This window comes from Psammomys obesus, unplaced genomic scaffold, assembly GCF_907164565.1.
Source record: "Psammomys obesus unplaced genomic scaffold, mPsaObe1.curated_primary_1811, whole genome shotgun sequence".
NCBI lineage: Eukaryota > Metazoa > Chordata > Mammalia > Rodentia > Muridae > Psammomys > Psammomys obesus.
In genome coordinates this window covers 4,171,577-4,191,907 of record NW_026587215.1, presented here as the reverse complement: position 1 = coordinate 4,191,907, position 20,331 = coordinate 4,171,577, and the positions used below count along the sequence as shown (strand labels likewise).

Here is a 20,331-nt window from a genome sequence, read left to right as displayed (position 1 = left end):
GGACCTGTCTCGGCCAATCAGCAGCCAGACAGTACAAGGGCTTTATCCTCTGTTGCCCTGGCAACCAGCTCTCTTTTTCTGGATCCCTCCACTGTATACGTGGTACAGCGGATGACAGGAGGGAGGGCAGAATAGGTGGCTGGGAGTCACCTAGGGGGTGACTGGGTCCCAAGGATGTTAGGCAGAGAGGAGGAAACCCAAGACAAGACCAGGGTCTCTGGCAGGTGGACAGGGACAGGACACTAACAGGCAGAGGGTTACATCTTATAAAGGGATGACCAAGAACTGAGGGCTGACTCCATGGATCTCTTGCTCTTCGTCAGACACTGATTTCAGGCCTTCATTTCAGTGAACCCCTTGCCAAGGTAAGCACGCTAGCCTGCTTCCAGGGCCCCCTCTGACAGCTGCCTCCCCCCCAACCCCATTCTGCCTACAGCTAGCATCCAGCACTCAGCCCTCCTGCCAGGTGGGTGTTGCCTGTTTGGCCATGAGTCAGTTCCAGGCTCAGAGAAGTGAAGCTGCTGGGTTCAAAGCCAAGGGCAAGGTTGGGAGTGTGAGACTCAAGCTTTCAACCTGGATTCTCCACCTCCCTCCCCTGTGGGCTATAGATGGGGTCTGTAGTCCTAAAGGTGCCTCTTCCCGTGCGTATTTCGTGAACAGCAATGACTGTCGTCTCAAAAAGATAGCTCAGCCCCCCAGGGCCCAGAGGTGCAGGCAAGGCTTTGAGGACACAGCTCCCAAAGTCTATTCCCAGGAACCTGAGGACAGGCAGAGGGAGAAGGCAGCTCTGGGTGAGGTGGCTGTAGGACCCTCAGTCCCCTAACATGCCCCCACGCCATGTACCCTCTGCAGGGGTAGCGGATCCTTCCTGACACACGTGGGTTAAGAAGGGGAGAGTTGAGGTTTGGGCGGGGATTTTTAAACGCCAGGAAGAGTGTGCCTTCGGCTAAAGTTACGCCGGTTATTCCCCGAGAGCTTTTTAAAGCTATTGCATTAATTGCGCCTTAGGCTTTCATTATATTTGTGTGCCATGCTGCGGTCTGCGTGTGGAGGTCAGAGGGCAACTTGTGTGAATCAGTTCTCTTCCAGCACGTGGGTTCCAGGAATCGAACTCAGGTCACTAGGGTTGGAGGTGGCAGGCACCCTTACCTGCTGAGCCATCTTCCTTTGGTGCTAAGGATGGAACCCAGAGTCTCGCACAAGCTCAGTGAGGGCCTCTGCCTCGCCACTCCTGGCTTGTAGAGCAGCTTCCTTTTGTTGTGTGTTTGAGAACTCCACTAGGTAGCTCTGCTCATCCTGGAACTCAGAGCTATGTAGACCACGCTGGCCTTGATCTACCTGCCTCTCTCTCTCTCTCTCAAGTGCTTGGGATTAAAGGTTTGAACAGCCACGCCCAGCATGTACAGTAGCTTCGTGTATGACAATTTTGACTCAAAAAAAAAAAAAATCTGTAAAGTGAGTGGTAGATGATCTGTGGGTATTGTGTTAGCCGCTGATTCTTTCAGTCATAGAAAAGCTTCATGGGTGTCAGCATGCTACCACACGCCTTAAACCCAGCACTCAGAGGCAGAGGCAGGCAGAGCTCTGGGAGTCAGAGGCCAGCCTGGTCTACAAATGGAGTACAGGACAGCTAGGGCTCTGTTATACAGAGAAACCCTGTCTCGAAAAACCAAAATAAAGAAAAGAAGAAAAGCTTCCTGGGAACCTCAGTGTGTAACAGAGGTGAAGCCAGGGTGGCTTCTGTTGAGGGGTCTCTGGGCTGCAACACCCCATCTTTCACAGGTACCCCACCAGAGCCTCATAGAAGCCAGTTAGCCGGGCAGTGATGGCATACACCTTTACTCCCAGCACTGAGGAGGCAGAAGCAGCCGATCTCTGTGGGTTTGAGGCCAGCCTGTGTAGAATGATTTTTAATATTTAATATTGATTTATACAATTATGGAGGCATATGTAAATTGAATTAATTAGTCTATTAATATTAATTATGGCTGATGATTAATATAGTGGCAATTATTCCTTAATCTTCTATTTTATAAACAAAAGACATAGAAACCTCTTAGGTGTTTAATGAGCCTTAATGCACTGGGGCTGGGCAGAAATTAACTCTCTATGCCATCTTGTTGGCTTCCCAGTCAAAACCCCCATAAATGCTTGCACATGTTCTAACTGGGCTGCTTCTGCTCCAGCAGGCCAATCCTCAAAGCAAGCTGCTCTTGGCCGCCTGCTCCTGGTTACCCCATGCTGCTGACCTGCTCCTTTCTTCTGCCTCCCCCTCCTTGTGGTCTTTCTGTAACCCCACAAGCCTGAGAACCTTCGCTCCTCTTCCTCCTCCCCTTTGTCCTCCCCCCTTCTCCCCCTTCTCCTCCTCCTCTTCCTCCTCCTCCTCCTCCTTTCTTCTGCCCAGTCCAGGTTGTAAGCAACTTTATTAGCCAATCAGGGATAATTTGGGAGGCAAGGTTTGAAAACATGAAAATTTGCTGGTAGAACTGTAAGGATCTTGAGGGTGAGCAATTAACATTTGAATACATCCAGATCAACTCCAACAATTCTGGTCTATAGAGTGTGTTCCAGGGCAGCCAAGGCTACACAGAGAAACCCTGTCCCAAAAAACCAAAAAAAAAAAAAAAAAAAAAAAAAAAAGTTTAGTTAGAAGTCTCACTGCAGATACTCATGAAATAAAACCCTAAGGCCTGGGCCTAGCCTCTCTGCCAGGCCTGACTCTTCAGCACTGTAGAGCCTACATACAACTATCTATCTGTGCCACTGGCAGCATTGGCAAGCCTCAGCTCTCCTTTGGCACCTCAGCCAACAGTCATGTCCCCAGGGAAGTATGTTACGTGTGGGTCCCCTGGGGACATTTAATGCGTGTTTATCTGCGCACCTCTGCCTGTGGCTAGTCCTGGCCCAGGCTGGCATGTGTCGATTGACTGGGTCTCAGCCTGGCACCTGCTGTGTTGTGCCAGATTTGCGAGACCCCAAAAGACCACCAGGAGTCGAGTCCATTGTAAAAAACACAAGGATCTTTTTATTACAAGCTATAGCTTGGGATCATACCCTCCCTCATCACCAGAGCGGTTGAGAGCAAAGATGCCTCATGCTCAGGGCAGGTGGTGATTTAAAGATTCTGATCCCTCCCAGCACGCCAAAAGCAAGGGGATTCCTGCCTGGCAAGCGTCTATTGGTTGAAACACAAAGGGGATGTTGCATTTTGAATTGATGGGCTATAGGAAGACCTCCAAAACATTAACGGTCTGGTCAGGCCGGTTTCCTAGCAACTGTATCTCTAGTGGGCAGGCAAAGAATGCAGTAAGGCTGGTTCCTCCCTGAAGGTGGCTGGACATGTCTCCACCTGTCTGGCCTTCATTCAGGCTTGTGCTTTAAACTTTAAACCTCAAAAACCTAATTTGGTAATTCTTTGGTTTCCCCCGGCAGCTGGCAACCATCTATAACTCCAGTTCCAAGGGAGTCTGGTGCCCTCTTCTGGCCTGCATAGGTACTGCATACATGAGGTGCACTTACACGGGCAAAACACTCATACATATAAAAAAATAAATAAAAAGAAAAATATCTTTAAGAGAAAAAAAGAGGGCTGGAGAGATGGCTCGGCAGTTAAGAGCACAGGCTGCTCTTGCAGAGGATCTGGGTTCGATTCTCAGCACCCACACAGAGGTAGACAACCATTTGTAACTTCCGTTCCAAGGGATCTGTTGCCTTCTAACCTGCTTGGGCGCCGCTTGCATGGGATGCACTTACATACATATTCACAGTCACACGCATAAGTAAATATTTCAAAAAGACAAGCAAAAAAGAGCAATCTGCCAAATGCCCTGCACATTCCAGGGTGTTTCTTGCTGGATAAACCAAGAAAACAAGATCCCAAAAGCTCTGGACCCAGGCCTTTGCTCAGGGTCGTATGTGCTGGAAAGAACCGTAAGGGATAAGGTTACATCACCTCCAGAGCAAAGAACAGACATGTTTACCAGCCATTATAAAGCTACCCACTAGGCCGGGTGGTGGCAGCGCACACCTTTGATCCTGGTGCTCGGAGGCAAAGGCAGAGGCCGGTGAATCTCTGAGCTCGAGGCCAGCCTGGTCTACAGAGTGAGTTCCAGGACAGCCAGGGCTACACAGAGGAACCCCATCTTGGAGGTAGGAAAGTTACCCACTAGCTTCACAACGTCTAAAATGGGCCCATTGTAGAGTTCAAGAGACATGGTAAAGTAAGTCTAGCTACTGCTTTTAATTTAATTTGATTTGATTTTAGAGAAAGGGCCTCATGTATCCTAGACTGGTCTTAAACTCAGTGTGTAACTAAGAATTACTTTGACCTTCTGATCCTCCTGCCTTTACCTTCCCAGTGCTGGGATCATAGGGGTGTGTTCTCACCCTGTTTTTGTCATTCTGTCGGTGAGGCCAGCGCTTGGCCAACTGTGACACATCTGCAGCTCATACTGTTTCCATAAAGTTAATAAAGCTATCCATCCTTTCTCTTCCTGGAAGCTCTCGTCTTCTGGCAGCATCCAGGAAATAGGGATGAGCTAGAGTAATAGTTTGTTAAGTAGGACAGACTCTCAGATGCTGGGAAGTCCGTGGAAGTACAGTGGAGAAAGCAGAACAGAAAAAGCAAAGGAAACTAGGCAGCAGGGAGAGATGGCAGGGTGGGGGTGGGGGTGTTATTTTAGGTAGGGTCATTAAGAAAGGTCCCTCTGGGAACTGCTTAAGAGGAAGGAGGTTGCTGGGAGTGGGAAGGGACCAAAGTACCTACACACGTTTATAAAAATGTCATGATGAAACCCGTTACTACATATAACTAACATATGCTAATAAAAACACTTTTTAAAAAATAGGCCAGTGAGATAGCCTCATGGGTAAACTTGCCGACTTTGATAGTCTGAATTCAGCATACAAGACCTACATGGTAGAGGGAAAGAACCACTCACACACCAAGGCACCTATGCCCATTTATACACGCAAGGTAAATGAGCAGAATGTAAAATAAATGCCCTCTAACCGGGCATGGCTGCTCCTGCCTTTCATCCCAGCACTTGAAAAGGCTGAGGCAGAAAGGACTGCCCAGAATTGGAGTCTCAGAGTAAAACCCTGTCTAAAAAACAAAACAAAAACCACAGAGAGGAGAAAGCCCTGGTGATACATTGAAATTGGAGGTAGAAATGAAGTTAGGAAACAAGTACTGACTATTTGTTATATTCCATCCTGAGGGACCAGGAGGGACCAAGGTCCTGGACAAGGACAGCCTAGTGGCTGATGGGCGAAGAACAGAAGATCGTGGAGGTTGTCAGGAGTTGTGGGGGTCATGACAGGCCTTTGCAGAGTAGATGGGCCTTGTGGGTTGAATTGATCAAGAAAGCTGTGTGCTCTGGTTTCTGTCTCAAGAGGACCCTGATGCTAGGTGCAGAATTGCTGGCTGCCCTGGGAACCTTGGTGAGAAAGTCCAGGTGACAGACGACAGTGGCAGTCCTAGCTGAAACTGGAGTGGGGGAATGTGTCCTTAAAGCAGAGTACACAGGTTTGCTCACCCACTAGATGTGGATCCTATGGAAGAGTCAAGAACGACCACAGAAGCTGGGCGTGGGGATGAACACCTGTGATCCCAGCACTCAGGAGGCAGAGGCGGGCGGATCTCTGTGAGTTCAAGGCCAGCCTGGTTTACAGAGCAAGTCCGGGACAGCCAGGGCTACCAGAGGAACCCTGTCTCAAACAACAACAAAAACAACAAATAAATAAAAATAAAAAGTCATCTCAAGTGTTTATTCTGAACAGTCTGAAGGATGGAGCTAACTCTGGGGCAGGGGTACCTGACTGAGGCAGTTCACCAAAAGCCCTGTCTAGCACCCCGTGTGTCTGGTGCCAGAGCTGAAATATCTATCCCTTTAGAAAGGAGGGCAGGGCTGGGGAAATGGCTTAGTAGGTAAGATCACTTGCTGTGAAAGCTTGAGGACCTGTGTTCCAATCCTCAGCATCCATGGAAAAGTCTCTGCCTGTGTCTGTAATCCCAGGAATGAGGAAACATACACTTTCAGCTCAGTGAGAGACCTTGTCTTAAAGGAGCGAGACAGAGGGCAGCAAAGGAAGACAGTCATTGTCTCCCTGAGTGTCGGTGTCCTGGTCTCACAGGTTCCTTGGGGAAAGAGCGACCCTGCAGGATGTCGCTGGCAGCAGGGAGAGCCAGCCTCCGTGGATCGAATCTCCAATAGCCGAACAACAGCGTATTTATTGATTGTTACACAAAAGTTGTTTTCTCAGCAAAACAAGTTCCTCATACCAAAGCCCCTGATCTAATCTGTATGTTTTGTGAAGGAGAACATCAGACCCCGAAACCTTAGTCCTAACTGGGCACCATTGGCAGTACCCAATAGTGCAAGACAATCCAGGTGTGCCAGGGTTGTCTCATGGCCAAAGTCAGGCAAAAGCTGTAAAGCTCCTTCAGAAAAACAGTTCTACAAATCATAGAAAACCATCACTGTTTTCCATCAAGATTTCTTCAAGGTCTAAGTTCTTCTAGAAAACAACTATTCCTTCTGATATGTACCCTAGATACAATGAAAAACAACTACTTCATTCTAGTGTTTACCCCAGACACAGTAATTCTAGAATCCCACTACAGCTGAGTCTGTGCTTGAGCACACAAATACACAAACACACATATCTAAATAAATAAATAAGATAGATAGATAGATAGATAGATAGATAGATAGATAGATAGATAGATAATGGCCAGAGGCATGGAACTGTTCCTTGCATTTTGGAGATCTTTCTGGAGCTGTGGGATTTTGTCCTTTACTGTACCCAACTGGTTGACACAGAAGCAGCTTTCCTCCTTGAGGAAGAGGCAAAGGCCACCCTTCTCCACTGTTAGCTATAATCCTTGCTGATTTTTTTCTAATGGTTTTCAAGTGGTTTGCATAGAGCCAAGAATTATTCTCAAAGCCACACAATAACCTCCTTGTCCTGCTTAAAGCAGATCGAATGCCCTACCATATTGTGGGGCCATTTCAGCTAATGAGTCTACCTGATGATAGATTTGAGTCTGTCTGGTTTGAACGGGTCCCTGCCGAAGGCACTATTGGAAGCCATTTTGTCCCCTATGCCAGGGAGTTCTCTTTTGACCTAACATTCCTTTTGTAGAGGATAAGGGGTGATGTGGTCTCCTTAACTACTTCCTGCTGAAATCAGGACATGGGTGTCAGGGCCTAGGAAGGCTGAAATGCTAGTCAAAGAGCAGGAGGGGATTCAGGCACCCCGCTGAAGAGACAGGAGGCAATCTCATCAGCTGGGGTGGATCACGTCAGCTTTCAGCAAGTCCAGGGCTGGAAGTCATTTTCAGCAACTGATCCCTGCATGGCTGCCAGCTGGGTGGAGAGCTGCCGAGACAGACATAGACTAGGGACAGAAGTTAACGTTTGGGAACCTGAAGGAAAATCATACATTTGGAACTTGCAGGCCTGTAGTCCTGGTAGTTGAAGAAGGAGAGTCGGACCAAGACGAAGGCAGGAAAAGGTCACACCCTCAGGAACAGGCAGGTGAGGAAACTCAGGCTGTACTTAACTGGAGAGACACCCAACCTTTAAGAGCACTGGCTGCCCTTACAGAGGGCCCAGGCTGGACTCAGAGCATCCACAGGGCCGCTCACAGCACTCCATGACTTGTTCCCAGGTATCTGACTCCCTCTTCAAGGGCACCATGCACTTAGTGCACAGATACATACGTGGGCAAAACACCCTTACCCGTAAAAGAAAAAAAAATAAATTGAAAATCTCTAAAAATATAATACACATTTTAAAAAAAAAAATAGGACGCTAGGGTCTCTGGAGAGATGGCTCAGCAGCTAAGAGTACATAAGTCCCTTCCAGGTCATGTGGCCCCAGAATTGCCTGTAAATCTAGTTCGAGAGACTCCGAAGCCACCCATACTCACATGAGCACAAACAAGCACATAATTAAAAATCTCTTGCGGGAGGGAAGGCAGAGAGGCGGAGGGTCCTTTAAGAGCGGCCGGTCAGAAGGTCCCGCCCTGACATGCGTGCCCCGCCCCGCCCCCTGGAGGCGGGGCTCGCGGTGGTTTGAAAGATCCGCGCTCTGAGCGGGGTGGCCCGGCTGCCGCGGAGTCGGGTTGTTCTTCTGCCGCTGAGATGTCGGTGCTGAGGCCGATGGACAAGCTGCCCGACCTGAACGGGGCTACCATCTTGGTAGGTGCGGGCAGAGCCCCGGAGCCGGCTTCCCGCAGCCTAGGCCGGTGCGCTTCCTCCACCGCGGTGGGGTGGGCGGGCGCGCTGCTCTGGACCAATCGGAGCGGCGGCCCGCGAGAGCGACGGACGCCTCCACCAATAGGCGTGCGGCTGACTCGACGTCTCCCCTGAGTGGGCGTTCCAGATTGAACTGGGCTTTCCCGCGTTCTGAGGGAGAAGCCGGCCGTTCCCTGGGAGGATGGTTCCTTGCGGGGTTGCGGGGCGTCCCCTTTTCGGGAAATGGCGCCCTCCAAGCCGCTTCTGGCTGAGTGTGTCCCCCCAGGAGGGATCCCAAGGGCGGGGCTCTCCGGAGGAGCCTCCCTGCTCGGGCCTCCATCTCCCCGGTTCTCCCTTCGCAGCTGGTGGGCACGGAGGATGCGCTTCTGCAGCAGCTGGCGGAATCGATGCTCAAAAACGACTGTGCGTCGGACCTGAGGGTGTAAGTTGCCGAGGTTGCAGCTTGAGGGAGAGGGAAGGGAGCCTGCGGGAGAGGGCCCAACCCCTCCCGGTTGCCGTCAGTCCTCCGTGGTCCCGCCCACCCTTGCGGAGGTGCCTCCTCTATAGGTCTCTGCAAATGGTCACAACTCCTACTGACGCCAAAAACCCACTTAGGGCTTGCGGATTTAACTCACTGAGGCTCTGGGTTTGGTCGTCAGCATCTAAGAACGAAGGGAGGAGGCATGTGTCCTGGTTTCGTTTCCTGTGAGTTGTGATAACTTAAGGACGAAAGGACATAACCTGGGTCGCAAGGCCGGGGTACAGCCGAGATCTTTGCTGAAGACGTAACTGGAAGCAGTTAAGTCAACATTATATCCACAGTCAAGAGGGAGCAATGGGCAAACGTTCGCCCGCTGCTGGCTTTCTCTGCTCTTACACAACCCAGAATCCCCTCCCTCAGCCCAATTAAGAAATTACAAAGAAATCCCTCACAAGGCATGCCCACGGGCAAACCTAATGTAGAAAATGCCTCATTGAGCCTCTAGATGCCTCCGGCGACTCTAGATTGAGTCAAACTAACCATAATGCAGGGCGACCAAAACCCCTGGGAAGTAGAAAATAAGCACCATTTAGAACCCAGAACAAGGAGACACACTTGTAATCGCAGCATCTGTAGGGTGAGGCCAGATGGAGGCTCCCGTATTATTACGTACCCAGTCCCGCCTGGGCTACTTAAGGCCCTGTCTCAACAAACCAAAACATTAGAAGTCACCTGCCTACCTGTTTGCCCCTTTCAGGTTCTCCCCTCCCCCCACCTCATAACACACACATCAGCCTCTGAGGACAGAGACTTTGACCCTTGTTCACTGCTGAACCCCAGGGCCTTAAACAGAAGCCAGCACAGAGTAGATGCTCAGTTAATGCCTGTTAATTAGTTACTTCACGATCCAAGAAATGTAAAAATATCTCAGGCTAGCAAAGCGTAAGGCCGGGATTTCCAAGGAAAGCATGGTGACACGAAGGTGAACTAGTCCAGTGAAAGGATTTAGAAAACAGCACAAATCTGAAATCTTCACTGCCTGTAGAAGGTTCTGGGGATGGCATACCTGCAACAAAATTCTGAGAATTCTTTAGTGCCCCCCAAACTTGGAGGAACAGAAGTTAGTATATATTTTCCTTACTTTTTTCTAAACTCACCTGGCTTTCAGGCTTGAAAATATGAAACAGACTAAGAACCGGTTTAATCTCATAACTCAGAAGTAGAATTTTAAAAATGTATTTCCCTCTGAACAGTGTGCTTGAAAATGCACCTACCAAAGAAGCTAGAAGAGGGACATGTGTACGTCTTGCAATTTTAGCTAGTCGTGGTGGTACAAGCCTGTAATCTCAGCATGTGGAGGCAGAGGCAAAAAGATCAGGGGTTCAAAGATTACTTCAACTAAGAAAGGTAGAGACCACACCTGGGCTACATAAGACCATGTCTGAAAAATAAATTTTATACTTTTCATAGTCCTTAAATTATAATCTAAAAAAGGCCAGGCATGGTAGTACAGGCTTTTAATCCCAGCACTTGGGAGGCAGAGACAGGAGGATCTAAGTTCAGGGCCAACCTGGCTTACAAAAAAAAAAAAAAAAAAAAAAAAAGGAAGGAAAGAAGAAAGAAAGAAAACAAGAATGTAGAGAAATTTTAATTCAGAACATGGCAGCTCTGGCAAGAGATCACATTCAAAGACCTAATAGGTCTGTGATCTGTTGGAATACAGACACACCTTTAATCTCAGGAGACCAAGGCAAGCAGATGTCTTGAGTTCAAGGCCAGCCTGGTATAGAATAAGTTTCAGGTAAAGAAAAATTTAGGTCCAGGCATGGTGGTACATGTCTTTAATTTCAGGAGACAGAGGCATGCAGATCTCTGAGTTGTAGTCAGTGCTGTTCAGGCAGTTGAGTCGAGAGGCAGTGCAGTGGGGTTGAGTTGCGGCAGTTCTGTTTGTGGAATCCAGAGGCAGTTTTACCAGGAGAGTTTTACAGAGACAGGTTGAAGGGAGAACAAGCTAGACAAAGACAGAAGGAGCCAGAAGACTAGAACAGTTAGTTTGAGGCCAAGCAAAGCAATTCAGTGAGAAACTGAGAGAAGCCAGACTGAATCGGCCTTGATTAGATTGTATGGAGACTAGAATCTTCCAGGACTCTGCCTAGGTTAGCAAATGGAGGCAGTAAGCATCCTAGACGACAGTTACTTCAGGTGAATTAAAGGGTGGGCAGAAGTCAAGAAAAGCCTGCAGGTGCGTGTTTGGCAACTAGCGATCAAGCCAAATTAGAAGGCCTCAGGTGAGGTCACATAGCTGGCAGCTGACCAACCTGGGTCGAGCCCATATCTGCCTCATACCCAGTGGATTCAGTCTTAACCCCCTGCCACCTCCATCCAGCACCCCTCCCCAATCCTGGTCTCCCTCCCAGTGAGCAGGGTGTCTGAGTCCTCTTGTCACACTGATTACTTACAGCCCCTTCTGGCAGAGGGAATCAGGCCAGAGAGCTTTGGGTGGAACTGGCTCCTGGAGAGGCAGCTCCTTTCCCTGTAAAGGACAGTGTGTGGGCCATCAGTGAGGTGGGTATGCATGTCTTTAGTCCTGCAATTTCTTGCTTTTCAGCCATCTGACCAACTCCCTCCCTTTGTCCTCCGATGTGAGCCGGCCCCGAATTGACCTGATTGTGTTTGTGATCAACCTTCACAGCAAATACAGGTGAGAGCCGGGATAGGACTCTAGCTCGGGCGTGTGCTAAACAGTAAGCTTGCCATCAGGAGGCAGCTCTGGGGGGTGACGGTTGCATGTTAATATTCCCTGGAATGTGCTATGTCTACCAGTCGACAGAGAAGAACACACCCCTGCCCTTGGGGGCCCCTAGTCCACATATGCCTGTGTACCACACGCGTGCCTGAGGGGCCAAAAGAGAGCATCATACCCTGTGACTACAGTTACGGACAGTTGTGAGCTGCCTGTGGGTTCTGGGATGCCAGATCAGGTTCTCTGGACGAACAGTCAGTGCTCTTGACCTTTGAGCCATTCCTCCTGCCCAAATTCCTGCCCTCGTTGTATTTATTTTATTTGTAGCACTAGTGATAGAACACGGGCTCTTGTGCCCTGTCGGTGAGTGCCCTGCTGCAGATTTCACACTGGGGTTTAAATTTCAGCACACAACCTCTTAGGTACACTGAACCCTATAAAAACTGCAGCAGTCAGGAGTTGGACGGTACGTAGGTCGATATTTTGGAAAAATACTACTCTTTTAAACACACTGCCGTATTTGTACATGAAAGAAAAGCCCTAGAAGAATTACACCCCAAACTGTTAGCAACCATTTTTTCTGGAGAATTGGCAGCTAAGGGAGGTGCTAAGAGAAGGGGTGTTTGTGTGTGTGTGTGTGTGTGTGTGTGTGTGTGTGAGTGAAAGTTTAGTTCCCAGCACCCACAAGAAGTTCACAGCCTTCTATAACTCAAGCTCCAGGAGATCCAGTGCCTCTGGCCTCCACAGACATGAGCACTCCCTAAATTTATGCAAGTACCTCCCTACACATAGTTTAAAATAATAGTAATAATAATAAAACCTTTAAGAAATAAAATAAAACAGGGCAGCATTTAATTAAATAAAAAAATCCCAGCATTTTGGGGTGGAAGAGATGGCTCAGAGGTTAAGGGCACTGGTTGCTCTTCCAGAGGTCCTGGGTTCAATTCTGAACAACCACAAGGCGGCCCATAACCATCTATAATGAGATCTGGTGCCCCCTTCTGGCTTGCAGGTGTACATACAGGCAGAACATTGTATACATAAATAAATCTTTAGAAAAAAAAATCACAGCATTTAAGGTATAGAGACAAAACGGTCAGAAGTTCAAGGTCATCTCAAGGCTACCCTGAGCTATATGAGATCTTGACTCAGGAGAGAGACTATGGGCTGCAAGATGGCTTAGCCTAATGGCCTGAGTTCAACTCCAGGACTCAGTATGGTTCTCTGACCCACCAAGTACTTCATGGCACCTTCCACAAATGTGTGTACACGCAATAAATAAATGCCCACAACAACAAAAAAAATCACCCAGAATTTAGCTCAGCGCTGTGCTGTGTGTCATAATCTCAGCACTCAGAATGCTGAGGCAGGGGGAGCAGGAGATCAAGGCCAGCTTGAGTTACATAGTGAGACCCTAAAGAACAAACACAGAAAAGAACAAGAATCAAGATGGGTTGGGAGTGTTGTCAGAGACAGGGACCCTAAGTAGCCTTTAATGTCCTGGAACTCGATGCGTAGACCAGGAAGGCTTCAAACTTAGAGATTGCCTGCCCCTGCGTCCTGAGTTCTGGGATTAAGAATGTGTGTCTTTCTGTCTCATGGTTGTTTTTCTTGCTTGGGCTGTCTCTCCCAGCCTCCAGAAGGTGGAGGAGTCTCTGAACCATGTGGACAGCAGATTCTTCCTGGGGAAAGTGTGCTTCCTCGTCACAGGGGGTAAGTGTGGCCTCTTCCTGCTACACCTTATTCCAGCCAGAGCAATAGCAGTTAGAGCTCCTTGCTAAGGCGGCCTGCACAGAGCTGCTCCTTTCCTGGCTTTTCTTTTTTTTTTTGTCAATGGTTCTTTTGCTTGAGGAAATTGGAAGAAGGCATGAGATCCTGGAGTTATAGACAGTTGCAGGTGGCTGTAAGTCCCCATGGGGGCCGGGAATCGAACCCAGGTCCTCTGGAAGAGCAGTAACTGCTATTAACTGCTGAGCCACCTCATTTAAGAATGTACTTTTGAAGCCAGGCAGTGGTGGCGCTCACCTTTAATCCCAGCGCTTGGGAGGCAGGAGCAGGTAGATCTCTGAGTTCAAGTCCAGCCTGTTCTACAAGGTGAGTTCCAGGACAGCCAGGGCTACACAAAGAAACCCTGTCTCGAAAAAGGGGGAAAAAAGTTTTTGTTTTGAAATAGGATCTTTGTACGTAGCCCCGAAAGTGCTGGATCAGGCTGGCCTCAGCCTCAGAGAGGCCACCTAGCTCTGCCTCCCGAGTGCTGGGGTTAGAGGCTAAAGGCGTTCACCACCACCCCAGGCAGTGCTGACGCTAACTGATCCAAGAGGCTAATTCTGCTCTTCCGCCGAGTTCCTTACTGACTCCCTGTGGCTTTCAGACTGGAATTCAAATCCTCTAAAGGAGCTGAGTAAACCTAGAAGCGGCACCCACTGCTAATCTCAACACACTGGACGCCAAGGCAGGAGGGGGATCTGGGGTTTGAGGACGGCATGCAGGTGGACTGCTGAAAGTCCGAGGCCAGCTTGAGAATCTGGTGGGATCCTGTCTCAAGTATTTTTTAGTTGGCCTCCACTCTACAACTTTTCCTCTCACTATTTGCAGGTCTCTGAGAACGGTCCTGCTGAGGCTCGGCTCTCACTGTGCACCAAACCCGGGTTTTTTATTACGGTGATCTTTGAGGTGGGCCCTGCCTCAAACGTACAGCTGAGGAGACTGGGCATAAGGTGAAGGGGCTTGCTCAGGGCCTGAAAGCTAAACGGGGAGAGCCGAGCTTCATGCCAGCATAGTCCTCATACTGAGCCATCAGCCTCTTGTTTGGGGTTTTTGCTCTGTTTCATTTTGTTTCTTTGCCTTTTGAGACAGGGACTTAACATGTAGCTCGGGTTATCCTCAAACCCTGTGTGCCACCATGCCTGGTGTCAGGGCTGTCCTCTGAGTGATTACTGTGACACTTCATTTCCACCTCCTGCGGGAATACCCTAACACTCCACTCAGGGTCAGCAATGTGTCTGATGCCCGCGTTCCCTGCCACACTGAGGTCCTTGAGGGCACAGCCTGGCGCTGATAACTGTGATGGTGGTGGTGATGGTGGCGATGGTTCTCGGTACTGGTAAACAGGTGAATGTCTCAGTATACAGACTCCTCAGTATCCGTTCACTGACTGAGCAGCTCAGCGGAGTGGATACTCTCATCCTCATTTCAAAAGTGAGGAGACTCGATTATCTATACACTAAGGCCTCTCAGCCTTGTAGTCTAATATGAGGGTCTTGACTACTCAGAAAAGAGGGGCCAGGCACGGTGGCGCATGCCTTTAGTCCCAGCGCTTGAGAGGCGGCGGCAGGCGGGTCTGTGGCCTGAAGTGTGCCTGGCTTCTTTGCAGCTGGACGGGAGAGCCACTGCAGCATTCACCGGAACACAGTTGTGAAGCTGGCCCACACCTACCAGAGCCCCCTGCTCTTCTGTGACTTAGAGGTGAGAGTCCTGGTCATTGTGGCCAGGGTTATAGTTCAGTACGGGGGAAAGGGCAGTGGCCACCGGTGAAGCATGTCGGGAATGCTTACTGAATGGTCCCCAAGTATCCAGTTGAGATGGCCCCTGGTGTGGAGGGAGGCTTGTGCCACCGCCCCCTGCTCCCCCCACCGCCCGGCACATGAAGAGTCTCTGCCAGGCTTTCCTAACAGACCTCTGAAAAAACAATCCAGAAAGAGTCACCTGCTCAGTGACACAACCAGTAAGTTAGGGCCAGGCACCTGGTGTGCGGCTGTTTCCACATTGTGGCCGCTGACCATGTGTTGAGCCAGTCACCTTACATACGGGTAGTTTTAAGATCTTTGCTTCACGACTTGGGTGCTGGTGCCCGTAGTGCCTCCCAGCCTTGGTGACAGTGCTGTTGCAGTTCCATGTGTGGCCACGAGGTGACAGGCCACACCAATTTTTTAGTTTCTGTGGCGCTTGCGGTCTGGACTAGGGCAGAGCCTTGGCTCACAGGCAAAGGCACTTGGCTAGCAGCATGTTCTCTGTCCCTGGGACCCACAAGGAGGAAGGAGAGGATGGACACCTTGCAAGTTGTCCTCTGACCTTTGCGCATGGGTGTACACACACACACTAAATGGATGTTTTTGGGTTTTGTTTTTTTAAGACAGGGTCTCTTTCTGCAGCCCTAGCTGGCTGGCCTCCGACTCAGAGGTCTGCCTACCTCTGCCTCCCAAGTGCTGGGATTAAAGGCATGCCGGGGGCCAGGGGTGGTAGCACACACCAACTCAGTTAGAGGCCAGCCTGGTCTACAAAGTGAGTCCAGGACAGCCAGAGCTCTGTTATACAGAGAAACCTTATTTTGAAAAAGAAAAAAGGGAAGGAAAGTCCTGCGACCGACTGTAGAGGAAAGCAGGGCCGACAGACACTCCATTTCCAGCTGGCAGCAGGGCTACAAATCCCGGCCTGGGGCCTGGAACACAGGCCTCGATGTGCCTGAGTTGTCCTTTCAGAGCATATTCTTTGTCTTGTTGGAACCTCAGCATATTTGGAGGCCTTTGTGTGACAACAGTTGCTAATTCTCTCTTACAGACTGGGAAGCACTCTGGACAGTGGTTCTCACCCTGTGTTTTCCGCATATCAGCTTTTTACATCACAATTTATAACAGTAGCAAAATTACAGTTATGAAGTGTGGTTTGGGGGTCACCATAACATGAGGAACCATATTAAGGGGTCGAAGCGTGAGGACGATTGAAAACCACGGCCCTAGGTGTGCGATTCACCCGCTGGCACCAGCAGGGCCTCTGTGGGTGCCTGGCAACACAGATAGAGCCAACGCTGTCTTCTCAGGATTTAGTGAGCTTGGGTGGCAGCGTGGCAGAGCATGGCTTCCCGTAGGGCATGGGCAAAATCGTGGCTGTGGTCAGAATGGGGTCTGAGGCGGGGCATGTGTGGGGCATGGATGGCAGGAAGCAGCTGTCGCGCTAGGCTAGAGCAGCAGTAGATTGGAGATACAGACCTTGTGTTCAAAACACCTCAATGTGCCAAGCACTGATGTCGGCGCTAGAGGCCCCACACAAAACAAAATAGTAAAATACACACACACACACACACTATATATATATATATATTATATACATACTGGCTATATATATATATATATATATATATATATATATATATATATACATACATACATACACATACATACATACACACACACACATACTGGCTGTACCTCGGGCGAGAACATAAACAGGCCACTTGTGCTTGTTTGTCTGCGACATAGAAGAGAATGACGGGTGGGAGCTAAGGATGCGGCTTTGTGGGGAAAGCGCTCAGGTCTGAGCAACCGCAGGGCGCTATCGGGCAGCAGAGCCCTCGTCAGGAGGTGTTACGCACAGAGGTCTAGGGCTTGCAGGTGTGTTGAAGGTCCTTCAGGGGGGCCTGTGCAGGACCAGCTGCGTGCTGGGGGGACGGAGCAGTAGGAAATGTCTGTAATGGATGGGGTCAGGTCCTTGAGTCAGTAAAGGTTCTGGCTTCTACTTGGAATAAAACTGGAGCTGCTGTTTGGAGCCTAGGAAGCATGTGCCTTTGCTCTGGCTGTAAGAGTAAATGGAGAGAGAGGAGAGGGCAGAAATGAGGACAAGTTTTAGAGATTTTTCTGGAAGGGTTGAGTGGCCTGGATTCATTGGTGTCCAGGGGAATGGACATGGGATGGTCCATAGTCCTTGCTGTTTCCTGGCCAGCCAACAGAATGTGCTGGTGGCCAGATGTGAGGTGACAGGAAGACAAGTCAGGGACAACGGAGGCTTCCGGCGTGACAGCTGGTAGGATGGCGCTGCCTCTAGAGACAAGGCAAGGTTGCGGGAGCAGAGTCAGTGACGGGCTGACAGTACCCTGAGGCGACTTGCTGGAGCGTCAGTTCTTCAGCAAATGTCTGTAAGCTTCTCTTACTTGCCCAGAACTCACTGGTCCCTGGGCCAGGGCAGCTTCTTAACCCCCAGCTCCCCTGGGCGGCCCCCATCGCAATAAAGGGACTCTGGGTGACAGCTCCTCTATGTTGAGGGCCTCTCAGTCCATCCTCCCTTCTGTCCCTGTGGCTTCCCGGGGTGCCTGTCAGTGGGAGCCAGCCGTGGTGAGGTCCCAGCTCCATGACCCTGTACTTGACAGTGTTCTTGGCCTTCACCAGTCTTGTTTGTCGAGTCCCCGTTTCCGCTTGATCGGGGTTCACAGTCTCTGCGGATCTGGGTTTAAGGAACAAGGTAGGAAGCTCCCCAGTGAGGTGTGGCAGATGTGGGGTGGCCATCAGGTACCCCTGCATCTCAGCTGCCAGCCATGCCTGGGCCTCTGCACTGGGCATGGCCGCAGGGCCAGCCACCCCCTCACCGCTGTTCTTTGCTCTTCCCTGAAGGTGGAAAGCTTTCGAGCCACCATGGCACAGCGCCTGGTGCGCTTGCTGCAGATCTGCGCGGGCCACGTGCCAGGCGTCTCAGCGCTGAACCTGATGTCCTTGCTGAGGAGCCCCCCGTCCAAGGAGCCGTGAGTGCTGCCGCCCTCCCCACGTTTCATGCCAGCTCCATAAGCAGCCAGTGTGGGTGAAGACCAGTCAGGGGCTGACAGGCCCGGAGGCAGCCTGCTCACTGCGGGGCCAAGATCGGCTCCACCAGGCCGTGCTGGGCAGGAGCGGGGAGGGAGCCCAGCAGTTGAAACCCCACCAGCCTCCTGCTCCCCGGATCACCCACAGAGGCCCGTTCTCCACCTGTCTAACAGCGCACATCCACCTGAGATTCCTGTAGAACAAAGAGCCGCAGCTAAGCAAAAGCCCTGAAAATCTGTCTCCCCCACCACTGACTCTGTACATGAGGAGACTGACTCAGGACAATTAAGGGGGCAGGCGGTGGCTTCCAGGAGCCCAGCGGATGCTGGCCCTGCTTCTCTGACAGCCTGGCTGCTGCTCCCTGGAGCCTGTTCCGCTGGTGTGAGTTCCCCTGCTTCTTCTTGTTGAGGATTGAATAAAATGGCAGATGGCTTGCTGCCTGAGACTCTGTTGCTCCCTGCGACCTGTCTGTCTGTCTGTCTGTCTGTCTGATAGATCACACATGGTGTCATGCCTCACACAGCAGGATGGATGCAGTCACAGAAAACCAGACTGAGCTGGTTTTCAAAACTAGTCTCACCTCAGGAATGACGCTAGCCAGGCGGAAGGGCCGTCCAGCTTGGCCTGGGGCAGTCCCGTCATTCTGGCCGAAGTTCCCAGTGCTGCGGGAGAGGTGGCTTAGCACACAGCAGCCTGGGGTGCTGAGCTGGGGGTTTGTTGAGAGATCTGAGTCCTGAGCTCTCCACACTGGGCCTGCATTTCAGCTTTAGGACGGCCTAGCCTCTGGATGCCAGAAGAGCCCAAGGCCCCAACCCCACATGAAGTAAGAGTCAGCTACCTCTCAAGGGTTTATTCTTGGGTTCATTTGTGCTTTGGTGGAGGCAGGATTGTTGTGTTTGTTTGTTTGTTTCTTGAGTGTCTCTCTGTAGCCCTGGCTGTCCTGTACCAGGCTGGTCTGGCACTCACAGATCTGCTGCCTCTGCCTCCCGAGGGCTGGGGTTAAAGACTCACATCACCACGCCCAGCTAGACATACCTTTCTGACTTGCAGGCAGCCCCTTGGGTCCCAGTGGGGACCTCAGCTTTGTAGGTTCCTGTGGGGCCACACATGTCACCTGACGCTTGCAGAGCACTTCACGCTTCACGGAGTTCTGCTCATGCAGCAGCCGCTCCTGTCACCCTCCCAGCAGGCCTGCAGGGTTGCTGAGTCCCCGTTTCAGAGTTCCTGAGGCAGACGTCACTGAAGGTGTGTCCATAGCCCCAGCCAACAGATGGCAGACCTGCTTTGCCCCCGGTTCTGTGTGGTTCAGTAGAGGTGTGGCATCTCCTCTGGGAGGGCCTGAGACAGAACGTTTGGTGCCCGAGAAAGAAGAGGTCCTGTGAGCCATAAACCTCAAGCTCAGACTAGACTTGAGCGCTTTGCTGGTACAACAGGCCGGAAGCATGGGACCAGCCTTGGGACCCTGCTGAGACATTCATTCCATCCAGGCCCAGCACAGGTGGATGAGGTAAAAGGAAGTGTCTGTAAGCAAATGGCAAAATTTGCACTGTCCCTGGAGGAGACAACTGAAAGGCCAGCCTTCTCTGAAGACGCACGCCTCTTGGGGACCAGCATTGTCCCCAGACGCCTCAGTACCAATGGTCCAGAAGTAGGGTGGGAAGGCTGTTGGAGGGGCACCTGAGCTAGAGAAGAGGGCAGCATGGCCACGCCTCTCCTGTTTATGTCACCTTTTACTGAAAACAGGAAGCTTCTCGCCCCTTCTTCATCTCCTAGCGTGGTGCACACCTCTCCCTCAGGTCCCTGTGCCACGTTTTCTTTGCCACCTGGTGCCATTTAGCAAGAGAAATGGCATCACATTCTCCAGTGAGGGCCTGGGAGCCTTCCAAGTGCTGGGGGAGCTCAAGGCTGTCGATGCTGCCAGCTCCCTGCCAAGCTTGGCAAGGACCCTGGAACTAGAGGCGCCTCTCTGGGGTTTGGGCTGGCCTGCCCCTGCCACACAGCAGAGCTGAGTGACACTTAAATGGCAGTTGGGTGCCCTCGGGCCTTCGTGAAGACAGCAGGGAGAGGTTGCTTCTGGCAGTATGTCTGACTGAGGACAGGAGGACCCTGGTGTGCCCCAGGGCTAGGACCTGGTGCTGAGGTGGAGGAGTTTGGGTGGCTACCAGGCGCCTGCTGCCTGAATAAGATTCTCGGGGAGGGCTTACGTTACACCACAGGCTGCTCTGTCCCTAGGCAAGCCGAGACGGGCAGTTCTTACACCCCTCCAGGAAGCTTGGTTCTCTGCAGGAGGCTGCAGGGA

General features: G+C 50.9%; 1 protein-coding gene across 3 annotated transcripts; it reads left to right on the top strand.

The window, feature by feature from the left end:
- The first annotated feature begins 110 nt into the window (after positions 1-110).
- Positions 111-18,493, top strand: Cenpm (centromere protein M). Of its 3 annotated transcripts, XM_055603008.1 has the most exons (8): positions 111-365; positions 5,545-8,206; positions 8,605-8,684; positions 11,332-11,424; positions 13,100-13,179; positions 14,840-14,931; positions 17,847-17,974; positions 18,206-18,493. In XM_055603008.1, the coding sequence occupies exons 2-8, from the start codon at positions 8,150-8,152 to the stop codon at positions 18,261-18,263; spliced, it is 588 nt and encodes a 195-aa protein (XP_055458983.1). In that variant the 5' UTR covers positions 111-365; positions 5,545-8,149; the 3' UTR covers positions 18,264-18,493. The 3 variants fall into 3 exon arrangements, with proteins under 3 accessions (XP_055458983.1, XP_055458984.1, XP_055458985.1); XM_055603009.1 differs by lacking the exon at positions 5,545-8,206; XM_055603010.1 differs by lacking the exons at positions 111-365; positions 14,840-14,931 and having other exon boundaries at positions 4,449-8,206; positions 17,847-18,493.
- Positions 18,494-20,331: the final 1,838 nt, after the last annotated feature.

Coding starts and splice junctions, on each gene's coding strand:
- Cenpm (XM_055603008.1), top strand. CDS start 8,150: ATGTCGGTGCTGAGGCCGATGGACAAGCTGCCCGACCTGAACGGGGCT. Junction 8,207..8,604: donor TGAACGGGGCTACCATCTTG/GTAGGTGCGGGC, acceptor CTCCCTTCGCAG/CTGGTGGGCACGGAGGATGC. Junction 8,685..11,331: donor TGTGCGTCGGACCTGAGGGT/GTAAGTTGCCGA, acceptor CTTGCTTTTCAG/CCATCTGACCAACTCCCTCC.